The sequence below is a fragment of the Cervus canadensis genome, chromosome 15, assembly GCF_019320065.1.
Source record: "Cervus canadensis isolate Bull #8, Minnesota chromosome 15, ASM1932006v1, whole genome shotgun sequence".
Taxonomy (NCBI): Eukaryota; Metazoa; Chordata; class Mammalia; order Artiodactyla; family Cervidae; genus Cervus; species Cervus canadensis.
Window position 1 is genome coordinate 70,368,611 of NC_057400.1, and position 20,431 is coordinate 70,389,041.

Sequence of the window (20,431 nt, forward strand, 5' to 3'; positions counted from 1 at the left end):
CCTCGGCCATCACCGTGTTTAGTCCTAGGGAACAGGTTGGTGGCAGAGCAGGCCTGCCGCGGTCCGAACCCCCGGGACTGCTGCTTTTCAAAGGTATCAGTTTGAGTTTGCAGGTCTTTTCTGGAAAAACTTAGCAGTTCTGGTATGAAGTTCCAGCCTAATTATTCTATTACTTTACAGTCTTTGATGATAAGGTTGTTCTGGTGTTAGCAGAATAAGAATTATTAATGTCCAAATAAAATTGTTATTTTTCTGATGAGTGGGCAAGCTTTAGATGAAAATAATGGTGGTGGTTCTCAGATTTCAAAGCCAAGTTGAGGTACAGTGCTTTTGTCCCCAGGTAGATAGCTCTGCATTCTTCCGAAGGTCCTTGGGCTGGTGAACCTGAGGAGGATGGGGCTGTGTCCCTGACCTGTGTGGAGGTGGCACACAGGTGATGGGTGTGTGGATGTGTGGGCACCCCCGTGTGCAGTGAGCGCATCAGCACTGCTTCTTACATGATAGCCAGAGAGGGCGAGGTTTACAGGTGATGTCTGACTGAGGGTATCAAAGTATAAAGAGTGGTGAGAGACTACTTGTGTTACTTTAATTTTCCCCACCACTCCTGAAGCTGTTTTTTACTTTTCTTCTTTAGCTTCTGTCTGGCCCTCTGAGCCCCAACGAGAGTTTCCTGAGGTACCTTACTCTTCCACAAGACAACGAGCTTGCTATAGACTTACGACAGACTGCAGTTGTTGTCATGGCGCACTTAGACCGCCTGGCCACCCCTTGTATGCCACCCCTCTGTAGCTCTCCGACATCTCACAAGGTAAGTGTGGGAGCAAGGTTTATTCTCCGTGTATTTGTTCCTAGAGTCTCATTCTGTGCCTGTGTGGAGACTCACTTTCTCTGGGGTTGGGGTGGAGTTTGCTTTCAGCTTTGGAATGTGTACACTTGAAGGTGTCAGTCATTAGCTGTCACAGTGAGCAGACTGATGCACATAGGGTTTAGGACCCATGCCAGGTTCCAGATTCAGGGGGCGTGTCCCCAGAGAGGTCTCCTGTGTTCACACAGCCGTATGCTGTGCTGTCTTCCTTAGGAGGAGCATAGTGGTGTGTGAGGACCTGCTGACACAGGCTCACCGAGAATCTCATACAGTCACACCTGATCATTGCAATGTTGTCCCGTTACATGGATGAGAAGGCTGCGTTTGGAGTGCACCTTGTGAGGGTCGCAGAAAGAACCCTGATTTTAATCCAGAGTTTTTAAGCTTTGTTCTTGATAGTACAAGTGCTTTTTAAAGTTAATTTTTATTGGAGTGTAGTTGATTTGCAGCATGTGTCAGTTTCTCCTGTACAGCAAAGTGCAGATTTTTCTGACTCTTAATTTTGGGGAGAAGGTAGGGACTGCGTCATGAGGTTTGTAGGATCTCAGTCCCCAGACCAGGTATTAAATCTGGATCACTGGCAGTGAGAGTGTAGAGTCTTGTTCACTGGACTACCAGGGAATTCTGTCTAACTTTAATTTGAGTAGTATTTATTTTATTTTATAGTAATTTATGTTTTCCAAATAAGTAATACATTTACATGGTTGAAAAGTAAAAACTAAGTGCAAGGATAATTGACACTTCCTGTCTCTCTGCCTTGTCTCACCCCGTTTTCCACCCGTTGCTCCTCACTTTTCTGGTCTTTATGTGTCCTTTCAGTGTTCTCTCAGTGGTAGTGTATTATAGCCCTTCTGTATGTAACTTGTCTTTCCACTAATCAGGATACGGGAGAGCTCTCTATGTAAGTGAAGAGCTTCTCACTTTAGAACTCTATGGCTGATTCATATCAATGTATGACAAAACCCACTGAAATGTTGTGAAGTAATTAGCCTCCAACTAATAAAAAAAAAAAAAAGAAAAAAAAAAACAGCTTAGTGGTCCATGTGTGGATGTGTCATGATTTTTTAAAATCCGTTTCCTGTCGGTGAACTCGTGTTGCCAGGAGTTTGCTGCTTAGGTGGTATTGCGAAGGCTTCCCCTGTACCTTTGTTCTTCTCTGTGTGTACACGCAGGTGCACACGTGTGGTGGACACGGGAGCTGCGTATCCCCCAATTTCTGTCATGCGGCTTGACTCCCTTAACACCACTAACAGCAGGGATGCTTGTCTCCAGGCTTGCTGAGGCCGTTGGGTCCCTACCTGTTATGGCAGAGTGGTAACCTAATGTTTTGAGCATTTTAAAATATATTTAAGATCTACTTGTGCTACTTTTTAATGTGCTCTGTTAAATGAAATGCTCTGGAAAAGTAACCTGTCCAGTTACTTATCTTACCTGCTAACTGAGGCTGTATGGGGTGTTCTGAGTTATTTTGATGTTTTGAATCAGCTTCCTTCTTTACTTGCTTAATTTTTATCTTATTATATCTGTTTGTTACTCCTTTCGTGAATTATTCTTAATTTTTTTCTAAGAAGGAAATTTTCTTGCTGATACGAAGGAAATATTTACTCGCTTCATTCTTTGACAGGGATCATTACAAGAAGTCATAGGATGGGGGTTAATAGGATGGAAATACTACGCCAATGTGATCGGTCCCATTCAGTGTGAAGGCCTTGCCAACCTGGGGGTCATGCAGATCGCCTGTGCAGAGAAGCGCTTCCTGATTTTGTCGAGGAATGGCCGTGTATACACGCAAGCCTACAACAGTGACACTCTTGTAGGTCCTGGGGTGGGTTGGTGGAGGGGGCTCTCTGCTGTTTGTGCTGCATATCTTGTCTTTCTTTATGTTAGCTGATTTCTGAAGGTTTATAAGCATCTGCTCATTGTATATTATTAATTGTATTTAAAAGTCTTGATTGTAATCATTATTGTCACAAGTTTGGGGCAGAATTTCTTAGTTCTTCAGCTCAGGAACTCCTTACAGTGTCACTTATTGTCAACTACTATTCCCATTTATAAACTGTAAAGTCATTTCACTTTGGGACCAGGAAGTAACAGATGAGGAGCTCATGGGGATGGTGGCAGATGGGCGCTCTTCACCTGTAGTTGCACGTCTCCCTGTGCAAGAGTGGTCTAGGCCTGCCACGGGGCCCATGTGGCACCTGCCTGGTGCTGTTCTGCAGTGCTGGGCAGGCCGCTGGACAACCCCCAGAGAGGTTTAGTCTGAGTGGGGTTTGCTAAAGTAAGATACACGAGGGAGGCAAGTCATGCAGTTTTCTTGTCCTTGGGTTGCTTACTAATTTTCTTTCTGTTTTTACCTTTCTTAGGCCCCACAGTTGGTCCAGGGGCTTGCCTCCAGAAACATTGTAAAAATTGCTGCCCATTCAGACGGTCACCACTACCTGGCCTTGGCAGCCACTGGAGAGGTGTATTCCTGGGGCTGCGGGGACGGCGGACGCCTGGGCCATGGAGACACCGTGTATGTGCAGCCTGTTCCTCTGCCTGATACGCTCTTCTTTTGTGTTGCTGTGACCAAAATAAGGTGGCAAAGGAAAGTGTGCTGAGGGCTTTGCAGCTGTTCAGACGTGCAGGGCTGCGGTGGAGAGGGCTGCCCCCCAGGATGGGCCCGCCCCTGTGACCCGGTGGGAGCTCTGCACACTGCATAGACAGTGGGCAGTGGGCCTTCCTGTTGTTCTGCTCCCCCGGCTTTTGCTGCTCCTGTTGATACACATACTGCAGAGTTTTCTAATCTGAATTCCACACTCTTCTTCCTTCATTTATTACCTCAGCACATCTCTATCAGATAATGTCCTCATTTCCTTGAGCCATACTATCATTTTCACAGCTACAAAAATCAAGAGTTTTCTAATGTGTTATTTTGATTATTGTAAGAGACCAGAAACAAAACAGAATGGTTGTTCTAAATGTGGAGTCGTGAAAATAAACAGTTCTGACAGCTGCCTTGGAATCACAGGAACCCTTTCATGTTACTGTTGTGAGTGGAGGTTGGTGGAGAAAACACTGGTTTTAGGTTGAGTTTGAAGATGCACCCCATTTCAGGGCTGTCAGAGCCATGAGCAGGGAGTGGGCAGCAGCAGAGTTGAGAGGAGACTGGCCCATTCTCACTGGGTGGACGTGACATCTCCAGGATGTCAAATTGTGAAAAAAGAGTCATGCAGTCTGGGTGTTAGCATTCAGCAGACTTGATGTCCTGCACTTGACACTGTTGTAGGACTTTCAGACAAATCTAGTAAAATGATAGTGAAGAAAAGGAACTACAAGTACAGAATTTAGAATTGTTGTTAATCTTAGGTTAACAGGGAGGCAGGGATTGGCTTGGGGCTTACAGGACTTGAAAGGGTTGAGGTTTGGGTTGGAGGCATTAGTCTTTTTACTTTTTAAATGTTGAATATAATTACCATGCATAAAATAGTTTGTAATTAAATAACACTCAGTTGAGATTAAGTGCTAGTTGAATAACTTGTCTATTGCCTGAGGAGTTGAGGGAAAGAAAGTGGAATGGTACAGAAGTTACAGTGAAGCTTTGGGGTGGGGGGTTGAAACTTGAGCTGAATGGGGAGGTGGTTCTGGAGTAATGCATTTGTTCCTCTTCCCGTATGTGCCCCTCCTTCTGTGTGCTTATTTTGCAGAATAGTGTGTCACAAAATAAGTGAGCTGTGTCTTTGGACAGGCTAGAATGAGTGTTACTGATCATATTTTAGATTATAAGCATTGGGCATTTGTTAATTTTGAAAGTGAATCAGCTAGTGGTCTCTTCTACCCAATTAATCCTTGCTGCTTCCTACTTTTTGTTTGTGAAATGTAGATTGCAATGTGATTAGTAAACCTTGCCCATCATTTCTTCCCTGTTTGTTTTAACAAATATATATAAATTTCAGTCATGTGCATGAGATTTACAAATTCACCAGCTTTCCATGTACAGTTTGGTGAGCTTCACAAATGCCTGAGGCTGGGAGCCACTGTGACTGAGATACAGAGTGCTTCTGTTAGCACCCCACCCCTGGCTTCTCTGGACCGTTCTGCTGCCACCCCCCGCCCCCCACCTCTGGCTGCTGGTTTTTGCCACTTGGGAGTGTTTGTTTCCGGCTGTGGCGCTCAGTGCAGTTCCCTGTTGCTGCACGTGGGCTATCTGTGAACAGGCCGCTCTTCAGACCACTCTGACCAGAGCTGCCATGGGCTTGATCACCTGTGTCTTTAACAGCATGCTGGGTGTGACGCTTGGCATTAGGTGCCCATGTAACAAAAATTCATGCAAGTGTTTAAATTCTGTATTTCTTAATTATTTCATAAGACGCCTGAAAGGCAAAGTTATCTCGATGCTGCAGTTTATTCCTGGGAGTGTCACTAGTAGGAAAGGCTCAGAAGTGCATTCATGTTTGTTCCTGTTGTCTCCACAGGCCTCTTGAGGAACCTAAGGTGATCTCTGCTTTCTCTGGAAAGCAGGCCGGGAAGCACGTGGTGCACATTGCGTGTGGAAGCACATACAGTGCGGCCATCACAGCGGAAGGGGAGCTCTACACCTGGGGCAGGGGGAACTACGGCCGGCTAGGCCACGGTATGTCTGCTCTGGGCCCGCTTGGGCTTGCTGCGTGGGGCTGCTGCTCTCTCAGATCCTTGCAGTAACAATAGTCCTATCTGTTGAAGGCTCCAGTGAAGATGAGGCCATCCCCATGCTGGTTGCTGGGCTAAAAGGACTGAAGGTCATTGATGTGGCATGTGGAAGTGGTGACGCTCAGACCCTGGCCGTGACAGAGAACGGTATGTGGAGCACGAGCCGCCTTGGGAGGGCTCTCAGGATGAGGAGGGCCACTGCCCTAGAGGGAGTGAGCTTTGGAGGCTTTAGTGCACATGCACCTCAGTGTCTTTGGAAGAGGTAGAGATGTTATGGGACTTGTAGTTTCCATTGCCCAGAGCCATCCTTCCTATTTGGGCATTTTATTTTTAACAAAGAAATGAAAATAAATGGAGTAATTCATGTAATATTTCTGTTATTATGATTACTTTTCCTCATGTTGAGCCACGCTTGATTCTCTGTGGTAAATCCGGCTTATTGTTAGTCTTTGTGTATTCACAGTATGATACTTGCATTTAATTTCAGTTTTGTATTTGTGTTCATTAGTGAGATTGTGCTCGTGTGACACTTTTTGTGGATATACTTACCAGGTTTGATGTTGATTTTTTTCTTTTTTTTTTGACTGCACTGTGTGGCTTGTGGGGTTTTTAGTTCCCTGACCAGGGATTGAACTTGGGCCCCCAGCAGTGAGAGTGCAGAGTCCTAACCACTGGAATGCCAGGGAATTCCCAGTATTGATTTTGTAAATGGTATTTGTCTTTCAGTATTGTGGGAGTCTGTCCTTTGAATTGTGGGGTCTGTCTGTCAGTATTAGTTGGGAGCCTGTCAGCCTTGCCCTCCCACAGAGAGCAACTTTGTTTTATCTCTTTATGTAATATTTAATTAAATTGCCCTAAAATTTTTATTGGAAATAAATAGTGTTGTGTGTTTGACATGTGGTCAGCGGAATAAGAACGGTGTGCAGGCAGGCCTGAGAATGGCGTGCAGTGTGCCGTGGGTCCAGTTACTGTGTTTATGGAGGCACTGGAGCTTTTGCTCCGTGTTTAGTCCTTAGTGGAAACTGTCTCATGAAGCCAGACTAGTAAGGGTTAGGACTTTATCGCTTCCCCAGTAGTGGTAAAGAGCCCACCTGCCAGTGCAGGAGACCCTGGCTCGATCCCTGGGTCCAGGAGATACCTGGAGGAGCATGGTACCCCCTTCAGTACCTGCAGTATTCTTGCTGAGCACTCCCACGGACAGAGGAGCCTGGAGGGCTACAGCCCATAGATTGCAAAGAGCCAGACTCGACTGAAGCGACTTAGCACACCCAGAACTTTACTGTTCATTCAGTTAAAACAAAATGAAAAGTCGGGTTTCCACTTCTTACCTGTCTTTTAAAGTTTTTAATTTTTTTGGCCGAGTCAGGTCTTCGTTGCGGCGTGGGGTCCTTTGTTGTGGCATGAGATGTTTTCTAAGTGGAGGTGTGTGGGCCCAGTAGTTGCCGAGCCCAGGCTTAGTTCCCCTGAGGTATGTGGGATCTCAGTTCCCCAACCAGGACTGAACTCTGTCCCCTGCACTGGAAGGTAGATTCTTAACCACCAGGGAAGTCTCTCCATTTCTTAATTGCTTCTGTAACAACCTGAGATAGAAACTAGATTTCATTTGTGTCAACTATATACATTAGTGATCTAGATTTTTGTGTGTTTTTGGCTGTATTGATTATTTTCAGACATTTAAAAGGCTTATTTAGATGTATAGCTATTTTTACTCAGTTAATTTGTACTTTTTAGGTCAAGTGTGGTCCTGGGGAGATGGTGACTATGGGAAATTGGGCAGAGGTGGTAGTGATGGCTGCAAAACACCAAAGCTGATTGAAAAGCTACAAGACTTGGATGTTGTCAAAGTCCGATGTGGAAGTCAATTTTCTATTGCCTTGACAAAAGATGGCCAAGTCTATTCATGGGGAAAAGGTGACAACCAGAGACTTGGGCATGGAACAGAGGAACATGTCCGTTATCCCAAACTCTTGGAAGGATTGCAAGGTGAGTGCAAAATGTAAACTTTTAAAACCGTTTGAGGAGTTTTCTTCAGTAATCTTTTAAAGTTTGCAGGTATTTTCCTTTACCTGACATTCCATGAATGACCCACAAAATTAGAAGCTTTTACCCACATTTTAATAGGCATAGATAATAAATGGAAAGTGATTTGTCTATATTAAAAAGTGACCTAGAATTATTCTCAGCAAATTTAATTTGAAACTTTAAATTTTACCAATATTGGAGAGTTCTTTTTTGTTTGTTTTTTCTATTTTATTGGAGAGGTTTGTCTGTGTGTGTGTGTCGGGGGGGTAAGTACTCATTTCATTACTCATTAAATCGGCCTCAGTGAGATTAGCTTCTCTGTTTGGTGAGGTCATCTGTAGTTATCCTGTAGATCTTGCTAAGACTATGGATATGTATGTAGCACAAAGGGAGACAGGATTGGGTCAGCCTGGAGTGGTCTTGTTTGAACTGATCCTTGCTGGATGAATCCTCTGTGTTTGGTTTCAAGGTGTCCGGTATGCATTCTCAGTAGACAGGAAGGATGAGAGTCCAGGCGTGGCGTTGTGCTTTGCAGATACCCTCAGAAGTAGGGGAGAGGCTGGTGCTGAGTGTATCGAGTGGGACCTGTAGTGCTCTCTTGCTGCACCGCGTGAGGTGGGCAGGCTGTGTTTTATTGGACCAGGCTCTCTGTGTGATTTTAGGTTTGAGGACCTTATGCCGCCTCTCCTAACTACTCAGCCTTGCTGCTGTAGCCTTAAAGCAGTCATAGACAATGGGAAAACAAATGGACCTGTGTCCCAGTACACTTCAATTCACAGAAACAGGCCTTGCGCTGCATTTGGCACACGGGATACAGTTTGTTGGGTTACTCACTTGGATTCATCTTTATGTTTTTGCTTTGAGTTTAGAAGTGAGAATTTTAAGTGAGACTTGCCAGTTCGTTTCCCCATCATTTTTATTTTAAAGCATGCTAATACTTTGGTGATTAGAAGTTTTGTGTGTTCACATGGTGTTTATTATTTTCTAAGTGTCTGAGGTAAGTTCTAGAGTTAATACAGTTGGTTGTATACTATGGAGCTGTATTTAAATTTTATTTGCCTTTGTGTTTATTTATTCCCTTCATTTACTAGATGAAATCAAGTTCCTCAGCCCCATTATTTAGATACAGGGATAGCTTACTATGAGAGTATTTAGGTGATTGTTGATATAGTTATTTGTTCTTAGGAGAGGCTCTTAGGATAGAATTGTTTTTCTTACTGTAGTAGAGTTTTTTCGGCTGAATTTTTTTTAATGTTGATATGTCTGAAAGCATGACCTTATGTTAAGCATGACCTCTTAACATGACATAGCATGTTTTTGTCATGTTTAATATGCTAATAGGCAAAATTACAATACTTTGCTAACACTATTAAATAGAAAAATATATTTTATATTTATATCATTTAACTTTGGAGAAAAATAAAAGATTTTGTTTTAGAAAACTTTCTAAATAAGCAGTGTACTTTGACTTTCACCAAGATAGACCAAGCCATAAAACACACCTTAACAGTTTAAAAGGAGAGAAATCAGTATCTGCTCTCAGACTACAATGGAATTAACCAGAAGTCAATAACGAAAGTTAGCTGGAAAATCCCCAAATACATAGAGATAAAATAGTTTACTTCTAGATAAAACATAGGTTAATGAAGACATCTCAAAATAAATTTTAAAATATTTTAAACTAAATGAAAATACAACTTGTTAAAATTTGTGGGATACAGTGAAAGCTTAGATGGAAATTTATAGCTTCAGATATATAAGAAGAGAGATCTAAAATCAATACTCTTTCTGTCTAGCAAAGGAAACCATGAAAGAAATGAAACGGCAAACTATGAAATGGCTGGAAATATTTGTAAGTCATATATTTGATAAGGAGTTAATATTCAAAATATATAAATCTTATATAACTCAAGAGCAGAAAAAAAAAAAATGATCTGAATAGTCTTTTTTCCAAAGAAAACATATTATGGCTAGCAGGTACATGAAAACATGTTCAACATCACTAATCGTCAATGAAATACATTTCAAAACATTGAGATATCACCTCTTACCTCTTAGAATGTCGGTTATCAAAAGACAAGAAATAACACGAGATGGCAAGGATGTAGAGATAAGGGAAACTTTGTGCCTGTTGGTGAGACTGTAAACTGGTGGAGCCACTCTGGAAAACAGTATGGAGGTTCCTCAAAAAATAAAAATAGAACTACCAGCAGTTCTACTTCTGGATATCAGAGACACCAACTCAAAAAACATCTGCATCCACATGTTTATTGCAGCATTATTCACAATAGCTAAGACATGTATCTGACTGTAGTGTCCATTGATGGGTGACATATAAAGAAAAAAAAATATATATATGAACTCAAGACACATGTGAAAGGCTGGTTCAGTGTTAAAAATCAGTTAATGTAATCCATCGAGTTGACAGACGAAAGAAGAAAAATCACATGATTGTATCAATAAGTGCAAAAAAAGCTTTTGACAAAATTTCACTACCCATTTGTGATTTAAAAAAAACAATAAATTAGGAATAGAGGAAACTTCTTCAACTTGATAAAGACTGTTAGGTTCATGCAAACGTAATTGTGGTTTCTGACGATGAATTTTAAACCATTATAACTAGGCTCAAACACATTTTTATTAATCAAAATAGGAACCATTGTAATCAGCCCATTTTCGCTAATGAGAAATAAGTTTGTTTATTCCTGTCACTTAAAAATCTATGCTTTGGGATTCAGCGAACTCTTGGAAAGCATTTTCTGCCTCCTGCTGGTTGAGGAAGTGTTTTCCCTGCAAAAAGTTGTTGGAATGCTTGAAGAAGTGGTAGTTGGTTGACGAGAGGTCAGGTGAATATGGCAGATGAGGCAAAACTTCATAGCCCAATTTGTTCAGCTTGCGATGCATTTGTTGTGCGACATCTGGTTGGGTGTCGTCATGGAGAAAGGATGTTCCATTTCATCATTTTCTGTACAGATTATTACTGTAAGTTTAGCTAATGCAATAAAACAAGAAAAGGAAATAAAAGCTATACAGATTGAAAAGGAATAAATAAAACTTTGTTCACAGATGACTTGATTGTTTATGTTGAAAATTTGAAAGGATTGACCAAAAGACCCTCCTGGAACTAACAAGGTTGTGACATACAAGGTTAATATGCCAAAGTTAATTTCTTTCTTACATACTGGCAACTAACAAGTAGAATTTGAAATTAAATATACAATACTGTTTGCATTAGCAACCTAAGAATGAAATACACAAGTATAAATCTAAATATTTATGAGATCTGTATGAGGAAAGCTATAAAACTGAGGAATGAAGTCAAAGAAAAATTTTTTAAATGGAAAGATATTCTAAGTTCATTGATAGGAGCACTGAATATTGTTAAGATGTCTTTCCAACTTGATTTATAGATTTAATGCAATTCCAATTGAAATCCCAGAAAGTTATTTTCTGAATATCAACAAACCGAGTCTAAAGTTTATATCGAGAGGCAAAATAGCCAACACAGTATTAAAGGAGAAGAGCAAGTTGTAAGACTTATACTGTCCAACTTCAAGACTTAACTGTAAAGCTGCAGTGATCAGAACAATTTGGTATTGGCTAAAATATGATCTTTATGGGCTTTCCTGATGGCTCAGCGGGTAAAGAGTCTACCTGCAGTGCAGAAGACCCAGGAGACACATGTTCGATCCCTGGGTTGGAAGGATCCCCTGGAGGAGGAAATGGCAACCCATTCCAGCATTCTTGCCTGAAAAATCCCATGACAGAGGAGCCTGGCAGGTTACAGTTCAAAGGGTTGCAAAGAGTCGGACATGGCTGAGTGACTGAACACCAAGTACGATCACAAGAAAAGGAGAAAAGAAGAGAGAGCTTGGAAATAGATCTACATAAATGTAGCTAACTGATCCTTGGCAGAGGAGTAAGGGCAATACAGTGGAGCAGAGATTGTCATTTCAACAAATGTCAGAAGAACTGGATGTCTGTGTGTAAAAAAATGAATAATTAATAATGGGAAGAGGCTTAGTGTCCATTGGGATCAGGAGTATATCACAGATATGTGCCTTCTCCTCAGTTTCACTGTGAACCTATAACTGTTCCAAAAACATAGTCTTTTAAAAAGGAGTACACTTTGCATGGTTATACTTTGGGATAAGAAAATATGATCTCTGGTTAATTCAAAGTACAGTTGTCTTTTTCTGAACAAGGATGAGGAAAATGAACAGATCCTTTTCATTCGACAGTATTATTTTATTTGTAGGCTGTAGGTCTTAATAGATTGTAGCTGGTAAAACACAGTGGAGGTTTTAATAATGTACATAAAGCAGATGAATTGTGAATGATATTAAAGCAATGACATTAAATGCCTTCTGACCTGAGTGGCCTAGAGTAAATATCTTTATTGCAACACAAGTCATAGGCATAAAGCTGTCTCTGCATCCTCCTTTCCCCCAGGGAAGAAGGTGATTGATGTGGCTGCAGGGTCCACCCACTGCCTGGCCCTGACTGAGGACAGTGAGGTCCACAGCTGGGGCAGCAACGACCAGTGCCAGCACTTTGACACCTTGCGTGTGACCAAGCCAGAACCCTCTGCTCTGCCTGGACTGGACACCAAACATATAGTCGGGATCGCCTGTGGGCCGGCCCAGGTACAAAGTAGATGGCTTGGTATTTTACAGAATTTTAATTTCCTGTCAGTTGTTGCTAGTACGTAGAAATATACTTGACTTGTATGTGTAGTCCTTTGTCAAATGCTTTTTCTTCTCAAATGATATGATCATGTTTTCCTTCTTTACTCTGTTTATATAGTGGAATGCATTGATTTTCTAATATTGGGTGAACCTTGTGTTTTTGAGATAATCTCCACTTGGTCTTCTTTTTTTATATTGTTGGATTTGATTTGCTAATACACTGTTGAGAGTTTTCCTGTCAGTGCTCTTCAGAGATACTAGTTGGTGGCTTTCTTAGAAAACAACTTTCTTGCCTTTTTACCAGGGTAAGACTGGTCTCATACATAGTATTGGCAAGTGTTCTGTCCTGTTCTGTTTTTTGGAATGGGTTGAGTAGAATTAGTGTCATTTCTTTTTAAATGTTTCCCTATGAATTTATATGGCCCTGGAGATGTCTTTCTCCAAAGATTTTTAACCACAAATTCAGTTTTTTAATATTGAATTGTTCAAATTATTTCCTCTTCGGTGAGTGTTCCTGGTTTGCGATGCTCCAGGCATTGCTGCATTCTGTCTAAGTTAACCAGTTTCTATATGTAACATTTTCCTTGTTAGCATTTTCTTACTGACCTTTTGAAGTTTTTGGGTCTGCAGTGATATCCTCGTTCATTCCTGATATGAGTGATTTGTGCCTTTTCTCTTTGCCATTTTCATTACAGGTTTATCCCTTTTGCTCATCTTTTCAAAGAACTAGCTTTTAGTTTCACTGATTTTCCCTGTTCTTTGGCTTTCCGTTTCATTGGTTCCTTCTCTTGTCCCTTTTCCCCTTCCAGTTTGCTTGGGTGTCTCTTTACTGTTTTCTTAGTTTGTTCAGGAGAAAGCTTAGGTTGTTGACTTTAGACATTTGTTCTTTTGTAGTATGTAGGCATTTGATACTATAATTTTCCCTCTAAGTAGTGCTTCAGTTGGATCCACAAATCTTGATATATTTTCATTTTTGTTCATCTCTGATTTGTTTTGAGAATTGCTCTTTGCCCTATGGATTAAGTGTGTTGTTTAGTTTCAAAATTTTTGGACATCATTCTTTTATCTTTGGTACTGATTTCTAGTTTAGTTAACCATTGTGGTTAGAGAATAAACTCTGTATGATTTCAGTTCTTGATTTGTTTTTTATCTTAGAATGTATTCTCTTTGTGAACGGTCTGCACATGTGCTTAAAAACAGTGTTTATTTTGCTGTTGATGTGTTTCATCATTGTTGGCGAAGTGTTCTAAAAATGTCAGTTAGATCTAGTTCATTGATAGTATTACTCAGTTTTTCTCAGTTCAGTTTAGTTCACTCTCTCAGTCGTGTCCGACTCTTTGTGACCCCATGAATCGCAGCACGCCAGGCCTCCCTGTCCATCACAAACTCCTGGAGTTTACTCAAACTCACGTCCATCGAGTCGGTGATGCCATCCAGCCATCTCATCCTCTGTCGTCCCCTTCTCCTCCTGCCCCCAATCCCTCCCAGCATCAGGGTCTTTTCCAGTGAGTCAACTCTTCCCATGAGGTGGCCAAAGTATTGGAGTTTCAGCTTCAGCGTCAGTCCTTCCAATGAACACCCAGAACTGATCTCCTTTAGGATGGACTGGTTGGATCTGCTTGCAGTCCAAGGGACTCTCAAGAGTCTTCTCCAACACCACAGTTCAAAAGCATCAATTTTTCAGCACTCAGCTTTCTTCACAGTCCAACTGTCACATCCATATGTGACCACTGGAAAAACCATAGCCTTGACTAGACGGACCTTTGTTGGCAAAGTAGTGTCTCTGCTTTTTAATATGCTATCTAGGTTGGTCATAACTTTCTTTCCAAGGAGTAAGGGTCTTTTAATTTCACGGCTGCAATCACCATCTGCAGTGATTTTGGAGCCCAAAAAGATAAAGTCTGACACTGTTTCCACTGTTTCCCCATCTATTTCCCATGAGGTGATGGGACCAGATGCCATGATCTTAGTTTTCTGAATGTTGAGCTTTAAGCCAACTTTTTCACTCTCCTCTTTCACTTTCATCAAGAGGCTTTTTTAGTTCCTCTTCACTTTCTGCCATTAGGGTGGTGTCATCTGCATATCTGAGGTTAGTGATATTTCTCCCAGCAATCTTGATTCCAGCTTGTGCTTCATCCAGCCCAGCGTTTCTCATGATGTCCTCTGCATATAAGTGAAATAAGCAGGGTGACAATATACAGCCTTGACGTACTCCTTTTCCTATTTGGAACCAGTGTGTTGTTCCATGTCCAGTTCTAACTGTTGCTTTCTGACCTGCATACAGGTTTCTCAAGAGGTAGGTCAGGTGGTCTGGTATTCCCATCTCTTTCAGAATTTTCCACAGTTTATTGTGATCCACACAGTCAAAGGCTTTGGCATAGTCAATAAAGCAGAAATAGATGTTTTTCTGGAACTCTCTTGCTTTTTTGATGATCCAGCGGTTATTGGCAATTTGACCTCTGGTTCCTCTGCCTTTTCTAAAACCAGCTTGAACATCTGGAAGTTCATGGTTCACGTATTGCTGAAGCCTGGCTTGGAGAATTTTGAGCATTACTTTACTAGTGTGTGAGCTGAGTGCAATTGTGCAGTAGTTTGAGCATTCTTTGGGATTGCCTTTCTTAGGGATTGGAATGAAAACTGACTTTCCAGTCCTGTGGCCACTGCTGAGTTTTCCAAATTTGCTGGCATATTGAGTGTAGCACTTTCATAGCATCATCTTTCAGGATTTGAAATAGCTCAACTGGAACTCCATCACCTCCACTAGCTTTTGTCCGTCCCTCTTGACCTCCCCCCAACCCCACCCTATCCCTCTAGGTTATCACAGAACACTGTGGTGAGCTTCCTGTGTCATAGAGCAACTCCCATTAGCTGTCTATTTTACACACGGTAATGTATATGTTTCAATGCTACTCTCAATTCGTCCCACCTCTACTTCCCCTTCTGTGTCCACAAGCCTGTTCTCTATGTCTGCATCTCTGTTCCTGGGTGAAAATAGGTTTATCAGTATCAGTTTTCTAGATTTCACATATATGTACATTAACATAGAGTATTTGCTTTTCTCTTTCTGACTTACTTCACTCTGTACAACAGGCTCTAGGTTCAGCTACCTCGCTAGAACTGACTCAGATTTGTCCCCTTTTATGGCTGAGTAATACTCCATTGTATATATATGTACCACAACTTCTTTATCCATCCCTCTGTTGATGGACAGAGGTTTCTTCCATGTCCTGGCTATAAGAAATAGTGCTGCGATGAACATTGGGGCGCACATGCCTTTTTCAGTTATGGTTTCTTAGGGTATATGCCCAGTAGTGGGAATTACTGGACTCTATGGTAGTTTTAGTCCTAGTTTTTAAAGGAATCACCATACTGTTCTCTATAATGGCTGTAACAGTTTATATGCCCACCAGCAGTGCAAGATGGTTTCTTTCTTTCCACACTCATTTATTGTTCATAGATTTTTTTGCTTATGGCCATTCTGGCTGGTGTGAGGTGATACCTCATTGTAGTTTTGATTTGCATTTCTCTGATAATGAGTGATGTTGAGCATCTTTTCATGTGTTTTTTAGCCATCTGTATGTCTTCTTTGGAGAAGTGTTTAGGTATTCTGCCCACTTTTTGATTGGGTTGTTTGTTTTTCTGCTGTTGAGCTACATGAACTGCTTGTATATTTTGGAAATTAATCCTTTGTCAGTTGTTACATTTGCAGTAACTCTTTTCTGCCTTCCTGGGGGTTGTCTTCACCTTGTTCAGAATTTCCTTGTTCAGGGCTTCCCTGGTGGCTCAGTGGTAAAGAATCTGCTTGCCAAAGCAGGAGATGTGGGTTCGTCCCTGGCTCAGGAAGATCCCCTGCAGAAGGAAGTGGCAACCCACTGCAGTATTCTTGCCTGGGAAATCCTGTGGCCAGAGGAGCCTGGTGGGTTACAGTCTGTGGAATCGCCAAAGAGTTGGACATGCCATAGTGACTGAATAGTTGCTGGTAAAAGCTTTTAAGTTTAATTAAATCCCATTTTTAAACTTTCGTTACTGTAGGAGATGGATCAAAGAGGATTTTTGTTCTGTTGTTCAGTTGCTAAGTCCTGTCCAACTCTTTGTGACTTCATGGACTACAGCACACCAGGCTTCCCTGTCCTTCAGTGTCTCCCAGAGTTTGCTCAAACTCATGTCCATTGAGTTGTTGATGCTATCCAACCATCTCATCCTCTGTCACCATTTCTTCTGCCCTCTATCTTTCCCAGCATCAGAGTCTTTTCCAGTGAGTTGGCTTATTGCATCTGGTGGCCAGAGTATTAGAGCTTCACCTTCAGCATCAGTTCTCCCAATGAATGTTAAGGACTGATGTCCTTTAGGGTTCACTGGTTTGATCTCCTTGCAGTTCAAGGATTCTCAAGAGTCTTCCATAGTCATCCTATACATGTCTATACATATACATCCTTAGTCATCCATACATGACTACTGGAGAAACCGTACCTTTGACCATATGGTCCTTTGAAGCAGAGTGATGTCTTTGCTTTTTAATATGCTGCCTAGGTTTCTTATAGCTTTTCTTCCAAGGAGCAAGTATCTTTGAATTTTATGCCTGCAGTTACTGCCCCCAGTGATTTTGGAGCCCAAGAAAATAAAATCTGTCACTGTTTCTTTTTTTTTTCCCCCCATCTCTTTGCCATGAAGTAATGGGACTGGATGCCATGATCTTAGTTTTTTGAATGTTGAGTTTTAAGCCATCTTTTTCACTCTCCTCTTTCACCTTTTTCAAGAGGTTCTTTAATTCCTGTTCTCTTTCTACTGTTAGAGCGGTATCATCTGCATATCTGAAGTTCTTGGTATTTCTCCTGGAAGTCTTGAATCTAGCTTGTGATTCATTCAGCCCACATTTTGCATGATGTACTCTGCATATAAGTTAAATAGGCAGGGTGACAGTATACAGGCTTGACATACTCCCTTCCAAATTTGGAACCACTCCATTGTTCCATGTCCAGTTCTAACTTGCTTCTTGACCTGCATAAGGGTTTCTCAGGAAATAGGTATATTCCTGTCTCTCTAAGGATTTTCTAGTTTGTTGTGAATGCTGTGACCCACACAGTCAAAGGGTTTAGCGTAGTCAGTGAAGCAGAAGTAGATGTTTTCTGGAATTCCCTTGCTTTTTCTATGATCCAGCAAAAGTTGGCAGTTCGATCTCTGGTCCCTCTTCCTTTTCTAAACCCAGTCACTACATCTGCAAGTTTCCGGTTCCTGTACTCTTGAAGCCACGCTTGAAGAATTTTGAGCATTACTTTGCTGGCGTGTGAGATGAGTGCAATTGTGCAGTAGTTTGAGCATTCTTTGGCATTGCCTTTCTTTGGGATTGGAATGAAAACTGACCTTTTCCAGTCCTGTGGCCACTGCTGAGTTTTCCAAACTTGCTGGCATATTGAGTGCAGCACTTTAATAGCATCATCATTTAGGATTTTAAATAGCTCAGCTAGAATACCATCACCTCCACTAGCTTTGTTGGTAGTAATGCTTCCTCAGGCCCACTTGACTTCAGCTTGAGGATGTTCTCCTCTAGGTGAGTGACCGTAATCGTGGTTATCCAGGTCATTAAGGCCTTTCTTGTAACTCCTGCATGTTCTCACCTCTTCTTAAACTCTTCTGCTTCTATGTAATCCTTATGCTTTCTGTCCTCTATTGTGCCCATCTTTGTGTTAAATATTCTCTTGATTATCTCCAAATGTCTTCAAGAGATCTCCAATCTTTCCTATCCTATTCTATTGTTTTTCTATATTTCTTTGCGTTGTTCATGTACGAATGCTTTCATATCTGTCCTTACTATTGTCTAGAACTCTGCATTCAGTTGGATATATCTTTCTCTTTCTCCTTTGACTTTTGCTTCTCTTTCCTCAGCTATCTGTAAAGACTTCTCACACATGCACTTTACCTCCTTGCATCTCTTTTGGAATGATTTTGATCAGTGCCTCCTATACAACATTATGAACCTCTGTCCATAGTTCTTCAGGCACTCTTCCTACCATATCTAATCTCTTGAAGCTATTTGTCACTTCTACCGTATAATCATAACGGATTTGATTTAGGTGATACCTGAATGGTGTTTTCCCTACATTCTTCACTTTAAGCCTGAGTTTTGCAATCAGAAGCTCATGATCTGAATCACAGTCAGGTCCAGGTCTGGTTTTTTCAGACTGTACAGAGCTTTTCCACTGTGAGGTGCAAAGAATATGATCAATTTTGTTTCAGTATTGACCATCTGGTGATGTCCATGGGTGGAGTCATTTCTTGTGTTGTTGAAAAAGGGTGTTTGCTTTGACTAGCGTGTTCTCTTGACAGAAGTCTGTTAGCCTTTGCCCTGCTTCATTTTATACTCCAAGGCCAAACTTGCCTATTGTTCCAGGTATCTATTGACTTCCAGCTTTTGCATTCCAATTTCCTATGATGAAAAGGACATCGTTTTTTTTTTTTTTAGTGTTCTAGAAGGTCTTGTGGAACTTTATGGAACTGTTCAACTTCAGCTTCTTCGGCATTAATGGTTGGGGCATAGATTCGAATGACTGTTATGTTGAATAGGTTTGCCTTGGAAACGAACTGAGATCATTTTGTTGCTTTTGAGATTGCACCCACATACTGCATTTTAGACTCTTTTGTTGACTGTGAGGGCTACTCCATTTCTTCTAAGGGATTCTTTCCACAGTAGTAGATATTAATGGTCATCTGAATTGAATTCACTCATTCCCATCCATTTTAGTTTTCTGGTTCCTAAAATGCCCGTGTTCACTCTTGCCATTTCTTGCTTGACCACTTCCAATTTACCTTGATGCATGAATCTAAGATTCCAGGTTCCTAAAGCCACTTCCCATCCCTTTACTAAGCCACCTTTTATCTTTATATTTAAGGTAAATTTCTTGTAGATACTGTGTAGTTAGGTTTTGTTTTGCTGTATCCTGATGATCTCTCTTTTTCTGTTTTTATGTTCAGACCCTTGTCTATCATTTATTAATTTTTTTGTTTCCTTTCTTCTTTTTGTTCCTTTATTGTTTCCTGACTTCTTTGGGGTTATTTGAATAGCTTTTAGTATTCAGTTTTACTCAGTTGCTTAATTTTCGCAGTAAACAGAGTTTTGAAAACAAGACGGAGTACTGAAATGAGAGGAAATTGGAAGCTGTCAGTATGTGAATTAGATAACTGAAAATGCTTGCGTGTTTGGGACAATTAGAGGGATGGAAAATTAGTAATTTAGGGCCTCTTTGTCATTCCTAATGGTGAATCTCTTGTGGAACAGGCTGATAACTGAATGTGTAGATTCATTTTAGGTTCTTGTGTTTCTTCCATAGAGTTTTGCTTGGTCTTCCTGTTCTGAGTGGTCCATTGGCCTTCGTGTCCCTTTTGTGGTGGACATCTGCTCAATGACTTTTGAGCAGTTAGATCTCCTACTTCGGCAAGTGAGTGAGGGGATGGATGGCACTGCTGACTGGCCCCCGCCTCAAGAGAAAGAGTGTATGACAGTGGCAACACTCAATCTTCTACGACTTCAGGTATCAATGATTTTTCTTTCCTTTTCCCCATTATATAAGTGTCTTAGGTATTTGTAATGATGTTTATGCATATTAAAGGGCATGGAGTTTAGCCTGTTAAATGAATTACTATTGAAAATTTTTAAGTGTCTTAAAGTAAGATTGTGATGGAGTGTAATCATGAGGCTTAAAAAAATCAGTCTGATTATTTTGTGTTTATCCTGTAAGTCAGTCCCTGCATGCAGGTGAGAATATATATATTGATTGTGTTACCACGGCTGAATTCAGTTTGTTGGCATTCATCAGGGAGTCCGTCTTGAATTTACGGTTACTGTGTGTCAAGAAGTAACTGGGTGTGACAGTAGGTGATCAGCGGGATGTGGTTGCCAGTCTCTCCTCTGGCCTGAGAGGAGACCTTCATTCGGTTCTGCTTCCTCCAGAAGTACCTCCGCTTCCTCACAGGAGAGGTTAAGGATAAATGTCAGTATGAGAAAAGCTACACTTACATTACCATATGTAAAATAGATAGCCAGGGGGAGTTTGCTGGGAATTTGCTGTGTGGCTCAGGAAACTCAAACAGGGCTCTGTATCAACCTAGAGGGGTGGGCTGGGAGGGAGACGGGAGGGAGGTTCAGAAGGGAGGGGATGTATGTATACCTATGGCTGATTCATGTCGAGGTTTG

General features: G+C 41.3%; 1 protein-coding gene across 5 annotated transcripts in view; it reads left to right on the forward strand.

Annotated features, from left to right (window-relative positions):
* HERC2 (HECT and RLD domain containing E3 ubiquitin protein ligase 2) overlaps positions 1–20,431 on the forward strand; it is a 240,063-nt gene that overhangs the window by 56,461 nt on the left and 163,171 nt on the right. For all 5 annotated transcript variants that reach the window (XM_043488204.1, XM_043488205.1, XM_043488207.1 and 2 more), the window contains 8 exons: positions 635–808; positions 2,490–2,678; positions 3,229–3,380; positions 5,320–5,477; positions 5,567–5,680; positions 7,265–7,516; positions 12,008–12,201; positions 19,569–19,769. In XM_043488204.1, the coding sequence (XP_043344139.1) occupies positions 635–808; positions 2,490–2,678; positions 3,229–3,380; positions 5,320–5,477; positions 5,567–5,680; positions 7,265–7,516; positions 12,008–12,201; positions 19,569–19,769 (1,434 nt within the window). The remainder of the gene's footprint in view (positions 1–634; positions 809–2,489; positions 2,679–3,228; positions 3,381–5,319; positions 5,478–5,566; positions 5,681–7,264; positions 7,517–12,007; positions 12,202–19,568; positions 19,770–20,431) is intronic.